Genomic DNA, 23,044 nt, shown 5'->3' with positions numbered 1-23,044 from the left:
AGCTAGTGTGCTTATGTACTTAAGACAATGTCCCCCCAAAAGAACAACAGTTATCTGCAGCTTGATTTTCAGTATATGGAGAGAAAAATTGGGGCCGAGGAGGGGGGGACAGACGTTTGCCACATGTCTTTACCTTCTCTCTCACTATTTCCTGTCTGTCCACTTTGAAATAAAGGCCACTAGTGCCACAAAAAGTAAATATTTCAAGCAAATGATTTATTAAGTGGGGAGGAGGCATTGGTTGGCACTGTGCACAGCCAACCAAAAAGTTAGCTTCACAAACTCATATTCCTGAAACATGGATATTAGCATTACTACCGATGAATACAAGATTTGAGGAAGCTAAAGGTGCTGCACACATGATGCATGATGAATGTGTGCAGCACTGCATGTTTTTAGGGCATAGCTGTTTTAGTTCAGGATAACTTACTTTTCAGTTTGAACTTTTACACGGCAGTGGAATCATTTGAGAAGAGCTTTGTTTTCTTCTGTGCCCAGACCAGTGTGAATGTTGGCTGCCAGTGTTGCCAGTTCCTGCGATAGAAACAAGCAACCTGGGGTCCGTTCTTCGACCGTCGCTAACTCAGTTGGCTGGATTTGATTGTTGACGATTTGGCATGATCTTGGATCGTTTGGTTCTTCGAAACTCATCCTGCACTTGTTGTCATAGCAACATGTGCGCCAGCTTAAACCTGCTCGAGAGCAGGCTTATTTCATGTAAACAGGATTAGATCACGGCTGTATAAGCGTAGGAAATAGGGAAGTCTGTCGTAGCCATGTCCATTTTTACGACTGCAACCTGTTGCGGAAGGTGCAAGAATAATTTGCAGAGTTTTTCGAATTAATCGCGTGTTGCGCAATGGACAGGATCCTTTAGTGCAGCGCGACAGTGTAATTGTAGAGAGATTTTTTTTGGTGGCTGTTATAAACAGACAAACACATAATTTAACAGTGGCTTTTAAAGAGGAAAAAGTGGTGTTGGAGCCATAAATAGAAAATATTTAAGTTATTTGTATGATGGTTTGCTTTTTATTTTTATCCTATTCAGTAAGAAGATTTGTTCAGGCCATTTTATTGTGAAGTTTAGTTTTACTTTGAAAGGCTTGCTTCCTGTCGAGCCGTATATTGTATTAGAAATAACTATGGATGGATTATCTAGACACGGAGCAATACAGTTTTACCGTGTAAACTGTGGATGACTTGGAAAAGGAAGATTTTCATTTTTTATGGATAAAGAATTTTTTGTTAAAACTCCCAATTTGCACGTGTCCTTTACTTCCAGTGTCTAAGGAATGACACCGACTTTGGATCTGTTGCCATAACAAGTGCCTTTTTAAAATAAAGTATAATAATTAAAGGCTACCATTTTGTAGAATATTCTTGTATTTCACTTTTATTTGTCCCCATGTTCTAGTGGGTCCCGTGGAGGCTCTGACATAAAAGAACAAAATAAATATCAAATTATTAAAATGCAAAAATTCATAGTGTAGAAAGTGATAGAAACATCTATCATGGACAGTATTTACGCATTAATTTGTCTGCTACTTTTTGCCAGCCCTCTCTCCTGGCTTTAGCAGACTTTGAGGTCTTGCCTGTCGTTTTAATTAATGACTCAAATTCGGCATAACCTTCCATTAAAGCTCTTGTTCTGCTTGGGAGAAAAACCGCGCGTTCTTTGGCCATGCTGAACAGCCAATAGCAGCGCTGCTGATCATTGTTTCTACTATCGATACATTTCCCCTTTTAAACAAACGCATGAACGCGCAGTTGTCTCAGATAACTCAATCCAGTCATACTAATCATAAACAACAGGTGTGTTTGAAGAACCCAATTAGCCGGATCAGGATTAGCCGGATGAAATCATCTTGGATGTCTCATTTGATCTCGAATGTTTTAAGCAACGTACGAAAAACGGGCCCCAGCTCTACAGAACCACCTAAACACCACCAGGCAACCCACTGCACTGTTATACATGGGCTGCTTTTATACTTTATAAACAAGCCCAAAATCGCTGACAAGCGTATGTGGCAACATTGCTGGAAGCCTGGAACTACAGTGCTGGGCATTCCTGGAGGTCCCGTTCCCCCTCAATCATCAGACTCTTTTTCTATCTTGTTTTTTTTATTTTTTATTATTGTATTTAAAAACATTCTTACAACCACGGAATAGATCATAACTTTTTGGATTACTTATTGTTGTAATATCAATATAGTTATATTTAAAGGTGCCTTGCACACTCCTCACAGTGAGACTAAACACCTCATTGAACTATACCGCAGGTTAAGCTGCCGTTTTCACGGTTTGCCTAGTGTTTATATCCTACCAGCTCCTGGAAAGAAAAAAAAATATTTAGGCCACTTTGTTGCATCAATGGGCAGTGTTTTTTTTTTTATTTTTTTTGTTTTTTTTTACTGTTTTCTCGCTCCATTTTGCATGGTCTAAAAGGGGTCTTACACACAACTTGCTGTGTATCTCTCTGCACTGCATTTGATACATTTTTGCAAAGTGTAAACTAAGTGGGAGTGGGTCTCCTGATCTCTTTGCTTCAACTGCAGGCCGGTATGAAGCTTCATAGTGGGGATTGCAGCCAGGTCAAGGCAGCAGCAGCTGTCTGGGAGACTGACTGCAGAGGTGGAAATGGAATCACAGCTCCCTCGAGTAACTGGAGAATTAATGGTGTTTTCACGTGAAGTTGTCAATAGCACAAAAAAAAGACAAGAAGTTTTTTTTTGTTTTTTTTATGAATAAATTGGTGTAGCAGGGGTGACAGCTCTCCAGCCTATTCAGAAAATAAAAAATGGTGGGTATGTCTGTCTTTTCCCGGTTGCAACTACAATCTGTGGGAGTTTCAGACAGAAACCCGAGAGAGCCGTATGAACGGCGTGGATTGTTTATGTTTTCAAAGGTGACCCGAACCTTTGCGATCGCTGAGCAGACCGGGCCAAGCCAGCGGGCCAGGCCACCACAAGGGCCACCGGTAAAACTACTGGTGCTCCTGATGACCAGTCGGCCCTTGTCTGCGTCATTGACCAACTAAAATGGTAGCTATGTTTATCCCCACAAAGAAATTTACTATTGACTCAATATGAAATATTTCCATTCAAAATAAAATATTTCTATATAATATATTACATATTTTTGACTTTCTTACCTCAGAAGACATTACACCTCTAAAAAAAGTTGCAACTGTGGAGTCACGACGGCAAATGCTAGCTTCCCCCCCCCCCCCATGCTGATAACTGGCGTCTCTATTTTTAAGCGATGGGAGCCAATATTAACATCACATCATAACAAGAAGAAGGGTAAAAAGAAAACACAGCTATTAATGTTTTATTTATATATATATATATTTTTTTTTTTTTGTGGAACCGTGACTTACTGTTGTGGAGAAGTCTGGGGATGTGTTGTGACTGCCAGGACAGTGACGTAAACAACAGATGAATATCTTCTTGTAAACATTATGGTACTTATAGGTTTCAAAACCAAATAAAGTAGACGCTAACCAGTCCGCAAACATTTTCGAAACTTATCGTGAATAATAATGCGATTAACAAAAAGTTAGCTCCACAATAATCTGTTTGCGGATAAGCGCAAGTGTGCCCACCACTGGGGGGTGGAAGCGCTCTGGCCAATCTCTATGTAATTCACCGCTTTGGACAAAAAAACGATTGTGGCAAATCATTACACAACCGCAAAAAATTGTGGCTGCGTTCAGATGGGTGTGTGGAGTTTTGCGTTGATTCTGACCAGCGCTGCTAGTCAGATATGCACAACCATGCGTCAAGGCACTTATTTACATCAGGGTGCCATTCAGTGGATGTGCAAGTCTCACTTTTCTCCACATAACCAGTCTAACTGTGCTACAGTAATGTAGCTATCTAAGCCTTTTTCGATTCTACCACACACATTTTATAACTCCGTCTGCAGTTGGTTTAACCCCAATACTGTGTATGGAAATGGAAATCTCATGTGGAGCCAACGCTGGACATGTGGTTGAAAGGAAGGCAAAATACTGACTCACGCACGCTTGCTGGTGTCACAAACCCTCTTCTCCATTTGTCTCAAATACAGAGAAAAGAAAAATCACAACTCATGGCTTAACCTGCTGGTGAATTATCTGGAAAGAGGTGTCATTTATTTAACTTGTTTTGCATTCATCAACAGATGTTTGCAGGGTTCCCATGGGTCCTTGAAATCCTTGAAAGTTTGTGAATCTGAAAAAAATGTATTCAAGGTCCTTGAAAGTTCTTGAAAACAGCCAAAAAAACACCTTGTCCTTGAAAGTCCTTGAAATTTTTTGTGGGGTTGAAAGTTCACACGGATGACGACTCATGTCATTATTTTACTACCACACGATCTTTTAAAATTATGTTGATTCCACAGACTTTTAATTTGCAAAAGTACGTTCGCTCTTCTTCGTTAGTTGGTAGGCTACGGTTTAGGCCTACGTGCGTCCAATAGGGTACATTCACGCAGTGTTGCCAACTCAGCGACTTTGTCGCTATATTTAGCGACTTTTCAGAGTCAAAGTCCAAAACCAGCTTAATCAAAGATGAAAGTAAGTGAAACAAATTGATATAATTCTGAACATCTCAATGCTGCACTTTTTTCCATAAAATTCCATGAAACGGTACGCTAATGTACATCTTATATGTACTGTAGTATGGCATAGCCATGTACTGTGGATATAAATGTAGGCTATGAATGTGATGAATATCAATGTAGGCTATAAATTAAGTCCACTTTCTTGCATTGCTTCTGACCCAACAACTTCTATGCCTTTTAGTCTTTTATTGAATTTGCATTGTATTAAAATATGATAACCTATTCAGCGGTCACAGTAGGTAAATGCCGCCACGTGTGGTCCTTGAATTTGAGGAAATTGGTCCTGGAAAGTCCTTGAAAGGTCCTTGAATTTGATGTTCACCAAGGTGTGGGAACCCTGTGTTTGGCACAGATAAGTAACACAAAAGGTAAAAACCACTGCAGAAAGCCTTTTCTCGGCCAATTAGCTTTATGCTCACAAACAACCGCTACAGTTTCCCTCAGCGTTCTGGCTGTTTACTCCCTGTTTTAAGCTATCTTTAGTAGCTGTAGCACAAGATGTCTTGTGTTCTAGGTTTCTCTAGCTTTGGTGTGTTTCATAATCCAGAGGCAAAAAGTATTTCCTGCAGAGACTCTTCTCTTTTGATTCGATTAACTTGTTAGAGGGGCATCTCCTAATTAAATCCCCAGAATGTATAATCCAAACGTGACACATGACCTCCTCCTTGGGTCGCACAAAGAGGAAAGGGGCGCCATATCCAACTATGACCTCGGGCTGGCAGTTCCCAATGGCACACCAAGTTTAAACAAGCCAAATCTCTGTTTCTCTATCATAGACTGCTCAGCAGCAGCAGCAGCCCAGTGCAGTTGGCAGCGTGTCGGCATCGGTGGGTGGGCCCCAGGTTGGCCTGAACGCTGTGGGCGTAGGACCGGGCGCCACGCCCCCCACCGCTGACCCTGAGAAGCGGAAGCTTATCCAGCAGCAGCTCGTCCTCTTGCTCCACGCGCACAAGTGCCAACGGAGGGAGCAGGCCAACGGGGAGGTGCGGCAATGCAACCTGCCCCACTGCCGCACCATGAAGAACGTGCTCAACCACATGACTCATTGCCAGGCTGGCAAGTCCTGCCAGGGTGAGTCCAATGCAGAACACGACCTGCTTTGATCTTATGTTGTACAGGTTGTAGCGTAAGCAAGAGACGTATGTCAAGCTGCCCTCTCTGTTCTTTTACGTTCGTTTTTCCTATATTGTTGGATTGTTCCTCATTTTCCCTACATATGTGGATGAGTTATTTTCTCCTCGGCTGGCAGTTCTGTGATTTGTCCTTTCTCCAGCTCTCACTGAGCCTCCATCTGGACGTAGCTTTATAGCACTGAATGACTCATACAAGAACTTTCTTAGTTTCTACCTTTTCTGTCTTCGCTTCGACAATTTTTCTTCCCTTTTTTTGTTTGCCTCTTTTCCTCGTCAAGTCCTCCATATTAATCCCTGACTCCGTCACTTTCAGCCATCTCATCGGCTCTCTCCTCTTCCTCCTCACGCGTCAACCTTTTTTTTTATCTTAAACGTTGCTCTATTTTTGTCTCTTCCATCAGTCGCACACTGTGCCTCATCCAGACAGATCATCTCACACTGGAAGAATTGCACGAGACACGACTGTCCTGTGTGCCTGCCGCTGAAAAACGCCGGAGACAAGAGGAACCAGCAGTGTGAGTGTTTCCCTCCTCGCGCTCGGCGAGTAACGATCAACCAGAAGACGGGTTTAAAGTCACCGTTCTTCCCTTTGTGTCTCCCCTCCGTACGGCTGCAGCGCTGGTCAACAGTGCAGCTGTAAGTTTAGCGAACTCCCTGGGTGGAGCGGGGCCCGGCGGGCAGTCGAGCACGCCGAGCCTGAACCCTCCCAACCAGATCGACCCCAGTTCCATAGAGAGGGCCTACGCCGCGTTAGGCCTTACATACCAGGGCAACCAGATGCCACAGCAGCAGCAGCAGCCGCCGCAGGCCGCCATGCCAAACCAAGGCCTTCAGGGACAGCCCGGGATGAGGACTTTGAATTCAATGGGTTAGTTCAGTTTCTAATTCCCACCGCACATTGAGCAAAGTGTTTTTGCAAAAGTAAGCACATTAGGTCATATCACTGCTACAAGCTTTGTTGTATTTTACTGGGATTTTATTTGACAGACCAACAGAAGTGCATATTTGGGAAGCAATTCTAATTTCTTTTGTTAATTAGTCTGAAAGTCGTGTGCGTTTGTAGTGAGCCCCCCTTACTCTTGTACCAATAAATTAAATCGAAGTTAACCAGCTGTCTCACACAACTAGTGAGTCAAGTTTTATCTGTGATTTCATCTCTGCATTAATCCAGGTAAGTTCAGCATTAGTGAACAAACAACATCTTGAGGTGAGGAGGAAAGATGGAGAGAAGTGTAAAGCTGGCTTAGGTTATAAAACAATATCCCAAAGTTTGACGAGGTCAGAAAGCACCGTTCAATCCTTTATAGCTGTGGAATTGAACCATAGAGTGGTTCAGCTGTGCACCTACTAAGGCATGACCGTCCACCCACTGTAACTCTGGAGGAGCTGCAGAGCTCCACGGCTCATGTGTGAGAAGCTGTGTCAAGTCGGGCGCTGCACAGATCTGGTCTTTCTGCAAAATGCTAATTGTAGCAACAATAAAGGTGCAAAAGACGAGTGACTGGAGTTGAGGTTCGCTTTTCAGCAGGAATGACCACACTCAAAGTCCGGTCCCATCGGGCCTCTGAATCAAGACTTGAAGGTTGCTTGTTCACATACGCTCTTCGCCTAAGCTGACTGATCCTGGAACACGGGGAGAAACTCCAGCGCTGAGACGCGTAAAGCTGCTGGAGACACCTCGACAGACTGGCAGCACTATTTGCACCAAGAGGTGCTTCTACAAAGTATTGACTCAGCGGTGGCTGGAGACAAATGCATGTATCGAGTTCATTCCAATGATAATTTATGCACTGCTTGGTCTGTCTCATAAGATAACAGTAAAACGCAAACAAATCTGTGGTTGAAAGACTTAAAAGTGTACAAATGTAAGTGGAAGGAATACTTTAGCGAGGCGCTTTGTCTGGTTTAGTAATTATAGCTGATTGTTTCTTAGGAGTCATTATTGGAGTGAGCGTTACGTCACTGGCCTTCTGGTCGACGGCTTCCTAATGTTCTAATGTTTGCCGTTGAACCGTTCTGTTTCCTGTTTGTAGTATTGCCACATTAAAAAAACGGAGTTTCCTTTCCCCACCAGGTGGTAACTCTGTAGGAGTGAATGGTTCTGTTGGGGTGCAGCCTCCGAACCCGCAGTCTGCACTGCTGCCGGATGCCATCCTGCACAACATGAATGCACAAAGGCAAGAACTGCTACAGTTTCATCTTTGCTTCCATACACCTGCCTTTTTCTTTTTTTTTTTTTTCTTTTTTTTTTTTGTGGGAAATTCAAAATTAACCCAGGACTGTCTGAAATCTTGAGCTGCTGTCTGGTTCTTTCCCAACCCCAGCTTGATGAACGATGCCGTGGGGAACCTGGGCTCCATGCCCACGGCCACGCCCCCTTCTGCTGCAGGGATGAGGAAGTCTTGGCATGAAGACATCACGCAGGACCTCCGCAACCACCTCGTCCACAAGCTGTGAGTTGGTTGTGTGTCTTGTGACTTTAGAAGCGAAGGTCGTGAAATAAAGTTGGCTCAAATCGATCCGTGTCATCTGCTGTTCTGGATGCCGGTGGAAATCCTCTGTTCTCAAACATGTTTCCGTGGGTTACAGAGTGCAAGCCATCTTTCCCACCCCTGACCCCGCGGCGCTGAAGGACAGGCGGATGGAGAACTTGGTGGCCTACGCTCGGAAAGTAGAGGGAGACATGTACGAGTCTGCAAACAGTAGGGTAAGCATCCCTCACACGGAGGACCAAGAAATGTTCCGTGAACACGGGATATTTGTTATTCTTGTTGCGTAATTTCCTCCCACCCTCCTGCTGCGCTGCCTCCAGGCGGAGTACTACCACCTTCTGGCAGAGAAGATCTACAAAATCCAGAAGGAGCTGGAAGAAAAGCGGAGGACACGGCTCCAAAAGCAGGGCATGATGCCCGGCCAGTCCTGCCTTCCCTCCTCTGGCCTCCCACAGGGCCCTCCTGGCATGGGCCAGGTCCCAGTGCCGCCTGGGCAACCTCCTAGTAAGTAAAGATCACTTGCCTTTTTTTCTGTGTGTGTTGATACGGATGCAGGAAGGTAACTACTGCCCTCTTTCAAAGCTGCAATAGCAATGCACTGATCGATTATTACAAAGACGGCCAAACCTGATGGGAGTGCTGGTAAAGATGGGTAAAAAGCCTTAAAGTAACTTGTTTGCAGTGGCATAATCCACCCAGAGTTTTTTTTTTATATTTCAACTTTTTAAATTTGATCAGAGTGTAAGGGAACTTTTAAATAATAACCCTGGCTTTGTTAATAAGCGATCTAAATGGGTAACACACAGGCCCAGTTCTTGAACTAATCCATGAGGCTGAATGACTTTGCTGAAAGTTATAATTGTTTCTATCCCCACTGACAACTTATTTGCACCGTAAATAAAATGCGTTAAACTTAGATGTTAGCTTATTTTTTTATTTTATTTTCAGTTTGTGGTCGTTCTGCTGCAGTAAGATGGGAGATTATTCTCAGGCTTTTGACACGTCTTTACCAGAGACGCTTTCAAATGAATCTACTTGCTTAAACATCATGAATGAACTGCTTGTTTCCAAGCTGAAGTTGAAGTTAGTCCTGATCCACGATATTTGTAACGTCTTCCCGCTTTCAGATGGTCCTCATGCCGATCCGTCCATGATCAGACCCGCCGGTCCCAATCAGATGCTCAACAGGATGCAGAACCCAGCAGGTTTGTTGGTTAACTCTGGATGCTGGAAACAACACATGCAGTAATGTACATAGACTTAATGTCCGACATGGCACCAAGTCTCACTTTGCTGCCTGGTGAATTACTTTTTTTGGGTCATATAAAATCATAATGTACAATGCTCATTGTGTTGGCATTTTGACAGGTCTGGTTATTAACCCCTTCTGACTCTTTTAGGAATGACCCAGTTTGCTCAGATGGGGATGCAGGCTATGAGTCAGAGGTCAACGCCTCCTCTTCCTCTCAATCCTCAAATGAACCAGGTCAGCTTATATGTCTTTGGTTTTTTGTTGTTGTTTTTACAAAGACACATTTTTCGAGATTTTAAGCAACGCTTCTGCAAAGTAGAGACGGTGGGATTGTGGTATTTAAAATGTTTTGAAGAAACTGAAGCTGAATTGAAGGATTTTTATGCATTTGTCGTCGTGTTTCTCCAGATGGGCATGGGACCAACGCGGATGGGTCAGCCAAGTGCCACACAGCTACAGAATCAGTACCTTCCTCCAGGGCAGTTCCCTGGCTCCAGTCCTGGTCTCAGTTCAGGTCCTGGTGGCATGAACCAGCCAGGAGCACAGGCCGCGGTGCCTTCTGTAAGCGTCTCTTCACACTTTAGGGTTTTTTTTATCCTAATGTTAAGATGAGATTGTTTGTTTTTCTGTTTAATTAGCTTCTTTTTTGTGGAATTTTAATACAGAAATGTACATCTTGTGTCTGATCCTCCTTTAGCAGAACCAGATGTCGACGCCTCCATCCATCCCCGCCAGCAGCCCCGCAGCACAGTCTGGCTCTTCTGTCCCGTGTCCTGGAGGGTCTTTTGGGCCTAACGGCAGCGCTCCCGGGCCCCTGTCCAGCCTCCACCCGCCCTCCTCCCAGCCCTCCTCCTTCCCTCACTGCACACCTGTCCGCACAAACTCCCCGTCACCAGCGCGCAGCTTAACGCCTCAGCCACATCAGACACCGCCTACGCTGCCCCGCTCTCAGACGCCTCAGCCACACACCCCGAACACGCCACAGGTGGCCACCCCACAGCACGCCCAGCAGCAGCAGCAGCAGCAGCAGCAGCATCAGCAGCAGCACCAACAACAACAACAATCCTCTCATATGCCGCAGCCTGCCCCGTCAGGACCAACGGCGAACTCAGAGAAAGCCAATCAGTTTCCACAGCAACCGCTTGGGGGTGTCCCATCTCCAGAGCCCCCAGCAGCTCAGCCTTCTCTGGTCCCGACCCAGAGCGATCATGCACCGCAGCTGCCACGCACCCCAGTGAGTGCAGTCCCTAAATAATCCCAAAAAGAAAAGGTGCGTTTGTTTTTCATGGTGTCCTCATCTTCTTTTTCCTCATTCCCCAGGCCTCTCCTAAGCCTTCCCTGACAGCTGAAGGACAAGTTTCATCCCCGGCATCAATCACGAGTAGCTCCGACCACAACTCCCAGCTCGCTCCCGCAGACGGCCTCGTTTCAAGCCAGGAAGACGTCAAAGTTAAGGTGGAGAAGGAAGAGGAAGACGAGGAGGAGGACGTAGGCGGTGACACCGGGGGACACAGCAAGGGGAAGACGTGCAAGACTCAGTCTGAGGTGAAGAATGAAGACAAACCTGAGGTAAAATTTGCCCGAGCCCATCGCTGTGTTAAATGTTTGACGCTCAGTTGATGAAGAAATTGCCAGAGTAACACTTCTTATCATCCTGGCAGATTGAGGATGAGAAGCCATCAGGAGATGCGTGTAAACCTGAGCCCATGGACACGTCGTCATCCTATTCTGGGTCATCATCAGCCGCGTCAAGCGAAGACAAGAAGCCAGAGGTGAAGAAGGAGCCTAAGGAGGAAGATGAGGGATCAGGGTCGTCGGCCACCAACAGCTCCTCAGCCAGTAGTCAGAGCAAGAAGAAAAGTAAGCGCCGGGCCTTCATAGTGTGTCTGAATATCACAGCGTTTAGTTTAATGTGTTTAGAGAGCACTAACAAGAAATCGCACAGAATAGAGGATCAGCTTAAAGAGTACAAAACTTTTTATATTTTATGTTCTAGATTCAACAAATCTCATATAGACCTTGGTTTAATCAGATAACGCCTCATTGAGATTTAAAATGTATTTTCCAAGGGGGACCTGGCAAGACACCAGCACCATTCACAAGTATAAACAGTTAACTTCATACGGTGATTCAAGTAGCTTTAAAAAGCATAAAAACATAATGTTAACTAAACATTAAACATGGCACACTGCTGCATACGGATGGCAGTGGTAAACGCAAGATCTACAACCAGTAGTAAAACGTAGAGCACAACGATACTCTGAGTCCAGTTTCTAGAGATTTTGATCGGACAGCCAATCAGCTTTCATGTTATTGCTTAGTCCAGATCCACTTCTGGTCCACATGCGGAAGAAGTAGTGCTGCCGTTGTCATAGGAAAATGCTAATTTAGCAACATCTGGCAGCAAAGTAACCACTTAAGGATTGGTTAAAGTCCACCAAAAACAGCAACTTATTATTTCATTCAGTGAAGTTACTGGTGGTGAGTAGAGTTCCCATAAATTTTGTTTGAGTAGCGATACATCTTAATATCATTCAAGTAAAAAGAGAGTACTTTTCAGAGAAAGTATTTCTATATTTTTTAAAGTAAATGTATCTGAAATGTAACTAGTTAATGTGTAAAAAGAAGGAAAAAAAAACATACATCTCCTTTAGTCAATTTCAGTAAATGTACCCGTTTTGCAAGTAATGTTTTGACTGCAGTTCTTCTAGACTTTCTGTATGTTGGGATATAGGTCTTAAATTTAATTCATAATGACTTAAAAAGTCTCAATTGGTGACACCTGCAGAAACCCTGAATACGTCCAATGACTGCCCATTTTTAGTTTTCTGAATGTTATTAAATTCCCCCTGGTCTTTGAAAGAGTTTGTGATGCGGTGCACGCTAAGCCTTGAAAGTGAAGCAGGCCCACAGCATCACAGATCCTCCACCATGCTTAAGTGGTAACCAGAAGCTTTTCCTCTTATTGATCCTTTTAGTTTCTGTATGTAATGAGTACTGTGGGATGCCAGATGTCCTGGATCACTGAAGAAATAGGAGACTCCAAAAAACATTTTGAAACCCAGAGTCTTCATCTTACCTGAAGTATTCCTGGTTTATTGATTTCTTTATTTTTTCCCCCCAGTCTTTAAGCCGGAGGAGCTGCGTCAGGCTTTGATGCCGACCTTGGAGGCATTATACCGCCAGGACCCTGAGTCCCTTCCCTTCCGCCAGCCGGTGGACCCCCCGTTACTGGGAATACCCGTACGTATTCGAACTAGTAACAAAACTAACCTGGTAAGGGACTGCACTGGCTGCCATTTTGCTTCAACTCCATCCAAGCATACTATTTTATTTCCTTTTTGTTTTCTGCATTTTTCCCCATCGCACAGTTATCTTAGTTTTATTATTTTTATTTTTTATAATTCTTTTTTTTTTTTTTTTTTTTTTTTTTGCTGCAGTGATTTTCTTTTATTTTTTGCATGCTGATAGTTATGAAAATTATATTTAGGCTTGTGTGTATGATCTGCTGTGTTAAATCAAAGCAGTGGCTCTTTATTAGTTTAACATTTATTAGTTTCAACAAGATCGGTTTTTCTTCCATAGATGATGCCAAATATGGAGCCTTTATATTAGTGGCTCACTGCACACTTTATTCTAATTTGTTAGAATAAAGTGTAACATATCAAAAAATAAGCTGCAGTTCATGAGCCAGATGCTTTTATTTATCACCTGTTTTTGTCTGTTTTTTGCTCCACATTTTTAGCTTTTCATTACATTCCTTTTATTTCTCTCCACCTCATAAATCATTGCTAGCTTTCTAATTCAGTTCCTCACCAGTAGTGGTTTAACAGTGTTCAGGTTGGTGCTGGGGCGGCACAAAAACGCGGCCTTCACGGCTCCTTTAAGTTAAATTAAGACTAAAGCAGCAGACCTGCAGGGCGGCGTCTCTCGCGTCCTCCACAGCCAATCGACGCAGTGATCTTCATTGACCTTTTTCACAGTTTGTCACATTACAACCACAAACGACAGTGAAATTCATCAGTGGCACATTATTGTGGAAAGAAAATGATACATGGTTGGGGTTTTTTCCCTCTCCAGCTATTTAATTCTCCTATAAATGCAGCCGTTCTGTGAAGGCTTTAGAGGTTTGTTGGAGACCGTCAGTGAAGACCAAGGAGCAAAGCAGACCGGTCTGAGAGAAAGTCTGAAGCGAGTTGATGGGAAGATGCCTGGAGCTAGAGACAGGAGAACAGAAGTAGAAATCTCAGAGGCTGCAGAGAACTTGGAACCGAGGCGAAGGTTCAGCTCCGGCATGAAAATGGCCTTTAACATGCGGCCAGAACTACAGTGGAAGGGTTTACATTGCAAAAACCGATCTAAAAACAAGTAAATTGTTCTTAAATTCGTCCTTCATTTGAGCCAGTAGATAAGATTATTTGCCAATGGAATGAGTATCTTTACCCCTAAAATAAGATAATTAGACATCCTGCACTTGAAATAAGATGGAGATGAGTTGTTCCTATTTTAAGTGGAAGAATCTCATTCCATTGGCAAATCATCTTATTTACCTGCTCAAATCAAGGACAAATGCACTCATTTAAATAAAAATTTCACTTATTTTTAGGTCTGTTTTTTGCAGTGTAGGTCAAACCAGGATCAGGTGTTGGAATGGCCCAGTCAAAGTCCAAATCCAATTAATGATCTCTGCCAAGACTTATTTCTGATGCTCCCCGTTCAGTCTGACAGAGGATGGCTTATTCAGCAGAAAAGAACAGAGAGGCGTGGGATGTTTCACATATATTTACGCCTGCAATGACTTGCAGCTGTAGTTTCATCAGACATCAGTCCTCAGGGGGGTTGAATACAAATTAAAAGGCGTCTCTCCATGTTTTTTTGTTTGTTTGTTTTTTAATAAACCATGTATCATTTACGTTCCATTTAACAATTGTGCATCATTTAATGTGAGTTTATCACATAGAGTCCCAGTAAGATACACAGAAGTTTGTGGTTGTGTAAACACCGTCGCTGGATCTGCTGAACCAAATCCCGTTTTATGTAGGAAACGCGTGAATTAATTTAATTTATCCGTCTGCATAACCACTGGAGTCTGGCACTGCAGGCTGTCGTGCTAGAATGCATCACTTGTTTGTTTCTGTGAGTGGCTCTCTATTCAGACAATGTTTTTTTTTTTTTATATATATATTATCTCTTGTTGCCATGGCGACATTGAGACGGACCCTGCTCTTTGAAACTCACACCTATTAGGGTTTTTTTTTTGTTTTTTTTGTCGGATCTCCTTTCTTTTCCCTCGCCCTCCTGTTCGCTTCTCTGACCGACGGCGCTGCAGATGAGGAGTGAAGGGTGGGCGGCACAAAGCGAAAGGAGAGCCGCCCGGAGGACCTCCATCCGCTTCACCTTAACACTGTTGGCTTTAACGCTGTCATCTCATCACCACTTCATGCTGCTGGCATGGTAGCTAAAAAGCGTAGCTCCGTCCTGCCTGTCGCTCTGTTTTTTTCATGGCTTTGCACCCTGGTCAGTTGCTTATCATGGAAGTTTTGTTTGCTTTGAGGCTTTAGCAGCGACACACACCTCCCGTGTGGCAAACCGTTTAGGACCAATTGACTGCGACACGCTCAGCTTCGGCTGCGGCATGACCGCGTAAAGTCTACTTGCATCTTTTAGGTAGCTTTCACCGGCGACAGACCGGTCGTCCGGCTGACGTAGCGGAGGGGCGCAGACGGGCGCTTAGGTTCTGAAGCGTCGGGTGCAAAGCAGAGAGCTGGAGGGCAGAAGTTGTCATGTCTCTCTGTTTGCACATGAACCTTCTTCTTTGCAGCGCTCAACAACATTGTCCCCCTGCACCCTCTTCTCTCCCTACTCTGGTCCCGTCGGCCGCCCCGCGATGGCTCTCCCTGACGTCAACGCTGCCGACGACGCTGGTCGCCCTGACGACCCAACCGCCGGGCTCCTCTTTCCCGTCTTCCTCCCTTTACCTCCCTCCCCTCCCTCCCTTTTTTTTTTTTCTCGACTCCTCAACCTGACCTCTAACTTGGGCGACCATCCCAATCCAGGACTACTTCGACATCGTCAAGAACCCCATGGACCTCTCGACCATCAAGCGCAAGTTGGACACGGGACAGTACGAGGAGCCGTGGCAGTACATCGAGGACATCTGGCTGATGTTCAACAACGCCTGGCTGTACAACCGCAAGACGTCGCGCGTCTACAAGTACTGCTCCAAGCTGGCCGAGGTGTTCGAGTCGGAGATCGACCCCGTTATGCAGGGCCTGGGCTACTGCTGTGGGAGGAAGGTCAGTCACAACTGGTTTTCTGTTTGTGTGTGTGTGGGTGTGTGTGGGTCCAGAATAACATGAATCTCTTAACTGGTAGGTTTGAAAAGATGACGCTCTAAAGACATCATCATGTCCCGATCTGGATTTTTTATTTTATTTTGCTGTGCTTTAAACCGGTCGGTCATCTAGGATTGAGCTTTAATTGATGCCGGGTTAGTCTGTCTGCTAAAGTCCGCCTATATTCTACATTTCACTCCTTAATGGTGTGATTGATATTTTCTCTAAAGTTCAACTTCAACATGCTGCTCCTACACAGGTTTACTCCGTTATGAAAGCTTTTACAACGTTTCTCGATTGAAACCCGTTTTATCATCCAGTTCTAAGCGTATCTGACTCAGAACTTGCAGCTACAGCTTTCAGTAGCAGCTTTCACTCCTGCTCAGAACAGCTTTGGGCCTTTTTTTTTTTTTTAGTTGTTTTTCACATGACTTTCTAATAATTCTCCCCATAATATCAGTTTAGTTCCAGTTAATCCAGGTAAACTTATAGAAAAGCTGCTTCTGCTTCATGAACTTGGCGCTATGTGTAGAATGTCTTCAGATTTAATCCACTGGCGTTTCGGCTGCTTTCTGCTCGGCTCTCCCGTGACAGCCGGGGACACCTGAGCACAAGGTGCAGAGAAGGTCGTATAACACTGACAGACCGGGCGCTGCAGCGACAAACACAGTCTCTGCTTCACTGCGAACGCCGCTGTCAACAGTGAGGAACACTGAGGGCGCAGATTCATGCTACAAATGATGCAAGGCTTTACGAAAGTCTTGGATCTCGTTCATATTAGGAGCGTTTTGGTGTGTTTTTTTTTACTTTGCTGCTTCAAACATCCACACAGTTTGTTGGGACCATCAACAACAGTGACCCCCGATCCAAAAGTCTCATTTAGGACCCTGATCCAGCTCAGCAACTTGTCATCAATGTTGCATTTTCATATCGCTGATAACTAAACTTGCAACATGATCAAACGTTTCATTTTTGCCAACGCAGTAAAGTCTTGGATCCAGTATTTGATTGGCTGTTATCACGTGCCATGCATTCACACTCCGCTTGCTTAATGTCCACACAAGTGAGAAAAGTTGATCATCACAATATTCAACAACAATAACGCTAGGGTCGGCCGATATAAATAAAAAGCCTATCGATAAAATAGAAATCATATTGATCGATCAACAAATTCAAAACATATTTTAAATGCAGCCCTGGCCATTTTATGCTGTTGCTTAGCAACCTATTTTTAGATACAGAATACACAAACACTGAATTCAAACAAAACTCTTATTCAATCAACTTTTCATCCAAAACTGGAACTTCTAAAAACTAAAAAGAACACGTGCTCTCTGAACTCTTTGAAGGGGGCGGAGCTTGATGACGGAGCGTTCTGTGATTGGCTAGACTGCAAAAGGAAGGAAATCTTTTGTTTTGAACTTTTTATCAGCCCTTTTTTTTTCTATCATAGATATACGTCCATCGATGGAAATGTATTATTATTGAATTATCATACAGCCCTAAATAACATAATGAAATGCTTTCTAGGAGTTTCTCAGTCCCGTGCCAAGTTTTGGACCAAGGTCACTTTTAAGACACGGGTGTCTGCGTTTATAGCAACCCGCGGGTTTTTTTTAAGAATCGCACCCTACGTTCGTTTGCACTGCTAGTGAAACTTGTAAGCTGTCATTTTTCTAGTCAAACCGATTCTTTTGCCTTAGAAACGAAAGCATTTCCAGCAGTTTTAGAATGACGTTCACAGTCGGCGAGCGGCTGTATTGGCTCCGTCGGCTCCCGGTCTTTTTTGTCTTATAACCAGAGAGAACGCAGTTGAAACAAGGTAGTCTATAATTATGAATATTTGTGTATACAAATGAACGAGTTTCACTTTCTGTAACACAGACAGAACCTTTTCACCATTTTCAAATCTTTTTACACGCTAGAAACGATTGTTGAAGCGATTCACGTTGCAGACGGCGTCATAAGAACATTGTAGCAGCTTTCTAAGCTGAGTTGCGTTACGTTTTTCTGTCACTGTACAAAAAAAACAGGAGAAACTACAGTGTTCCCAGCATCATTTGTGAGTGAGTTTGTATAATGATGGTTAATTGCGATGTTATTTTCCGGCTATTTAAAGCTACCAGGTTTTGAAGCATGTATATGGTATGGTTTTTAGTGGCGTTTATTAAGCACTGGGCGTTATTTAGATGAACGGTTGTGGTTTGAGTGTGCGACAGGTGGTTTTTATTCACGTCGTGACCTTTCTGTCTGCCTTTTCTTTGTCCCTTCGCTGTTTCAGTACGAGTTTTCCCCCCAAACTCTTTGCTGCTACGGAAAACAGTTATGCACCATCCAACGCGACGCCTCTTATTTTAGTTACCAGAACAGGTAAGAGCCTTCAGCACAAACCCTGCTTTCAGAACATTTTTTTTTTTTTTTTTTACTGAGAGACAAATGAAGCTGCTGCATCATCTAGTCTATCACATTTCTTTCCACATCCAATATATTTCCTGCAGCGTAGCATCAGTCAGTGCAATCACAGACGAGATTGACTTTTGGCTTCAAATGTTTGCCGTGGCGCCATCACCATCTCCATAGTTCACTGTTTTTTTTTGTTTTTTTTAACTTCCATGATGTCGTTCGTGAAGTGGGAGCCTTCCTTGTGCGGCAGCGGTTCATGTGCAGCGCCGCTGGACGAGGCCTAAAATCCGCCGGCCCGTGCTCCCTGCTGGGAGCCGGGTTTGTTTGTTGTCTCCACCAGGAGAAGGGCTCCCACTTCACGAATGAGCAGAAAGGATGATGGATGGCTGTTGCTTTTATCTTTTCCTCATTCACCTTTTTCATAATTGGAGCCTTGTATCCTCACTGCCCTGCTGCCCCACGGCTCCTAGTGCTCTCTCATGTTGCTGTAATGTTTTTGTTGTTGTTCTTGTTGACCACTGGATGTCTGATGCTAATCTTTGCTTTGCCTTGGCTCTCTGTCCTCTGTTGGTTGTTTTCCACCTCCTGTTCGCCCCCCCCCCCCTTCCCCCTCTGTCTCTCCCATCTCTGTCTGTGTCCAACCTGTAACAACTGATTTCACATCTTTTTTATTTTATTTTTATTATTTATTTTGACCTCCCCCATCTTCCTCCTCCCCCTCTCCTTCCTGTTTTTTTTTTTGTCTGTTTTTTTAACGCTTGTGATGTCTGCCTTGGCCTGCTTTGGTGTGACCAATCATCCACTCCAAAATTAATGCGCAATCTCAAAACACGCCCGCCCACCCAAAAACCGCGCATCATGATTGGCCGCTACCTCCTGGCGACGACCCACCTCGCCCTCCCTGCCTCCACCTGTGTGTGTGCGCTGCCCCGCCCCGCCCTGCCCTGATTGGTGGCTGCTTCTTCGCTCCCTCTCTGTGATTGGCTGTGCTGATGACGAACGGTGTAGTTCACCAAAATATGGGCTTCTTGCTGACAGGTACCACTTCTGTGAGAAGTGTTTCAACGAAATCCAAGGCGACAGTGTTTCCCTGGGGGACGACCCCTCCCAGCCTCAGACGTGAGTACCGCCACCACCACCCCCCCTCCTACACCAAACATGCAGCACCTCATCCAGCTAAAAGCGTCCCACTTTGTGTTGGCACATCTGTTTTCATATTGTCGAACATGGCCCAAAGGTACAGAGCTGCCTCCCTGCTCATCATCTGAGCCTACAGTAAAAACATACAAGGTCCATTTGGGACAGTTAAAAAACCTGCTAAAATCTTTATTTAATAGTTTTGTATTTTTCAGATTAAAAAAATATCTAATTGACTAGTTCAGAAGAAAGAGGGAGAGAGAACATTGCACCATATGCAGATCTGAGTCAGATGGAGATTTGTGACCTGGACGTATTAAGATTTTGTGCTACATGAAAATGGCGCCTGAAAACAAACTGGGCATTAAATCTCCAAATACCTTCAGCCATAAAAACACAAATGTTGCTGTAGAAATAAAGCTTAGCATTGACCAAACGGGGTACGTCACTACACCATTTGCTTTAATTAGTGGTGCAAAAGAGTACACAATGCCCGCCTTTGGTCATATTTTGATTGCAACAGGGCAAAATAAATGTTTGCACACACAGACTAATTCTTGCCATGTCCCATGTGATTATTCTCTGATATCTTTTAAGCAATAAGATATTGCCACTTGCTTGTGTGCAGGGAAAGCTCCAGCTTCCAGATTGAGAGGCTGTGGTATTTATTCTCGTGTGTCGTCATATTTTAAGGATCTTTGAGCCAGTGTCTGCCTCATCAAACTGTCTCTATAGCGACACGTAATGACAATAAAGCCCCATGATTGTTGAATTGCCCTGGCTGATAGTAGATCCTCACTTTATCTCTTTAAGAAGCACATAGGTTAAACACTTAAAATGGATCAAATAGACCAACTTTCTCTATCTCATATCAGTCTTTGCTTTTTAGTAGCTTTTTATTCCATTGTTGTCCTTCCTCTGACTTTATTTTTAAATGGTAAAATAAGATCAGGCTTTTAAACATCTCACCACCAGTCAGCACTGCAAAAAGAGAACTAAAAGTAAGTAAAACTTTCTTGAAATGAATGTAAAAAAGCAAGTTAATAAGAGTATTTGCCAATGGAATGAGTAGTTTTACACCTAAAATAAGATAATTTGATATGCTGCACTTGAAATAAGATGATGGAGATGAATTGTTCCTATTTGAAGTGCAAAAATCTTATTCCATTGGCAAATAGTCTTATTTACCTGCTCAAATCAAGGGCAAATATATTCATTTGAAGAAAAATTTTCTTTTTTTTTTTTTTTTTTTAGTTCTATTTTTGCAGTGAGGCGGGCAGATCTGATAAGTGGCAGGTTCTGTTCAGCCGCACGTTTTAACGTGCATCTCCAGCTCTAACTGCAGGGATTTAGCCGTCCACTGCGATACGAGCAGAAAATACCAGTGACAATTTGTTAATCAATGAAAGAATTAGGATAAAAATGCTGAAGCATTGAGCTCTGTCCTTTTGTTCATTGATCCACAAATGAAAGACAGATGAGCCAAGTGCTTTAATTCCCTTTACTTGATAATATCATTATACTGCTGCTGAGTCCATTAAATACCATATTCATTTATTATTCAACTGAAGTTAATCAACTAAATTGTTAGCTAATTGATTATATTTGTTTTTAGAGAAAAGGACTTTTTTTGCTTTGTGTCATCCTAAAATCCCTCCAGGATCTGTTAGGTTAAGGGTTACGGGTATTTTTCTGTTTTTAATGAATCGTCTGAGATAATCAGGATGTCAACATACAAATGTTGTCCAACCAGCACTTTTCATGGATGATCTTATGGAGCAGTCACCAGAGGATCACAAATATCTCCTGTTTTACCACAGGTCCATCAACAAAGACCAGTTCCAGAAAAAGAAGAACGACACCCTTGACCCTGAGCTGTATGTGCTGCTCCTTACTATCCGCTGTTGTCGTGTGACTATATTGGACCCGGCATGGTCTCCAGACGGGCTTGTCTCCATCTTGCTCCTGACTCTTGTTTTCTCTCTGCTTAGACTCGTGGAATGTACCGACTGCGGTCGTAAAATGCACCAGATCTGCGTCCTGCATAACGACACCATTTGGCCGTCAGGGTAAGGAGGCTGCCATGCACACGAGTCTTGCAAAAAAAAAAAAAAAAATGTCTCGATTCGTCAAAAGTTCTTGGAAATTGTTGAAAAAGGCTTTGAAAGAGCAGTTAAGAACAACCTGAAAATATGCTCTTAACTCTGGAGCCAATCAGTGATTCCCCAGCGTTAGGTTTGCCTTCATGGGGGGTCTGTTTGTGTCATTCAACACATGGCGACAATTTTCCGGTGTTGTCGCCGTGTAAAGAAAGTAAAGCGAGCGGATTTTGACCAATCACTGTTCATTTTCTCTCCATTCACAGCTTTGTATGTGACAACTGCCTGAAAATGGCCAATAAGACGCGAAAGGAGAACAAATATGCAGCCAAAAGTAAGTGGAGCTCCAGGCTCGTGTTGCATCATGTCGAAAATGAGCGTTCTTGCTTGTTGTTTATGAAAGAGAATTTGGTAGTGCCATCCATTGCCATCTACATATACAGGGCTCCCTTATTAAGTATATATAAAAAGACTTAGATAAATAAAGCTTTTATTGCTGTAGCAAAACCAGACACTGTTTTTAACATGAGCACTGGTGGCACAATTATCAGTGTCAGTACTTTCTACAATCCCCTTTAGCAATTAGGACGGCGTTTCAGGTGCGTTTCCATGCAAAGGGAACCCGGCTACTTTCCTGGGGTCCTCTTTCTCCATCCTGTGTAGGAGGATGTTGAACATTTTTCACTTGTTGAGTATTACCAGCATTTGTTTTCATATTTTCTGTCAACTTTAAGTCACCTGTGAGGAGTTATGTGTGCTTAAACCCAGCCACCTGAGGTGAACATCAAGGTTGGGATTCAGATCTTTAATTTAAGTTTTTATCCCGCCGTCGGCGTCCTCACGGATACGGAGGGAGAGAAAGCGGCTCTCATGAAAGGCCTTAGGAGATTTTAACTGGTGAAGTCGGGATGTTTTTCAGTGCTTTATACAAAAGCCTGGCATGAGCGGCGGTTACCTGAAAGCTCAAAGGTTAGAGCGCCAGCAGAGTTGACTGGGAGTGATGCCAGAAGAAAGCATTTCACCTCCTACACACTCCTAAACAAACAGTAGATGGCATCTCAAGGCTGTTCTGGACATTTGGTGATCCCAAGAGGTCACTTTTTGCTGCATTTTGTAACGTTGAACTAGGGAAATTTTTGACCTCCCTCACATTTCTGCTTAATGGGATCTGTGCCAAGAAGAGTTTGGGTCCTCCTCGTCCAGCCTAGTGGCCAGTACATGCACTGCAAAAACAGAACTAAAAATAAGTAAAAATGTATTTAAATTAGTGCGTTTGTCCTTGATTTGAGCAGGTAAATAAGATGATCTGCCAATAGAATAAGATTTATGCACTTACAATAGGAATAACTCATCTCCATCATCTTATTTCAAGAGTAAAAAATACTCATTCTATTGGCAGACAATCTTATTTACCTGCTCAAATCAAGGACAAATGCACTAATTTAAATAAATGTTTTACTTATTTTTAGTTCTGTTTTTGCAGTGTGAAAGAAACAGGCCTGTGTGTCACATTTTATTTGTTCCTCAGAATACCAGAATGTCATTGATCACTAATTAATAGTTCCTGGAAACGCTGATCAGCCTAACA

The 23,044-nt window shown here is 43.5% G+C and overlaps 1 protein-coding gene across 1 annotated transcript in view; it reads left to right on the top strand.

Moving 5' to 3' along the window:
* Nucleotides 1–23,044, top strand: part of ep300b (E1A binding protein p300 b) — a 38,609-nt gene that overhangs the window by 7,516 nt on the left and 8,049 nt on the right. Inside the window, 20 exon segments of the mRNA XM_012852961.3 lie at nt 5,382–5,676; nt 6,140–6,253; nt 6,355–6,606; nt 7,813–7,915; nt 8,063–8,191; nt 8,328–8,445; nt 8,551–8,734; nt 9,358–9,435; nt 9,631–9,716; nt 9,891–10,043; nt 10,180–10,716; nt 10,803–11,051; nt 11,144–11,342; nt 12,607–12,725; nt 15,539–15,778; nt 18,099–18,187; nt 19,259–19,339; nt 21,178–21,234; nt 21,349–21,426; nt 21,723–21,790. Of these exon segments, the coding sequence (XP_012708415.2) occupies nt 5,382–5,676; nt 6,140–6,253; nt 6,355–6,606; nt 7,813–7,915; nt 8,063–8,191; nt 8,328–8,445; nt 8,551–8,734; nt 9,358–9,435; nt 9,631–9,716; nt 9,891–10,043; nt 10,180–10,716; nt 10,803–11,051; nt 11,144–11,342; nt 12,607–12,725; nt 15,539–15,778; nt 18,099–18,187; nt 19,259–19,339; nt 21,178–21,234; nt 21,349–21,426; nt 21,723–21,790 (3,229 nt within the window).

The sequence above is a fragment of the Fundulus heteroclitus genome, chromosome 16 (genome assembly GCF_011125445.2).
Source record: "Fundulus heteroclitus isolate FHET01 chromosome 16, MU-UCD_Fhet_4.1, whole genome shotgun sequence".
Taxonomy (NCBI): Eukaryota; Metazoa; Chordata; class Actinopteri; order Cyprinodontiformes; family Fundulidae; genus Fundulus; species Fundulus heteroclitus.
The sequence above is the reverse complement of the archived record's forward strand: the minus strand, read 5'-3'. Positions and strand labels throughout refer to the sequence as shown.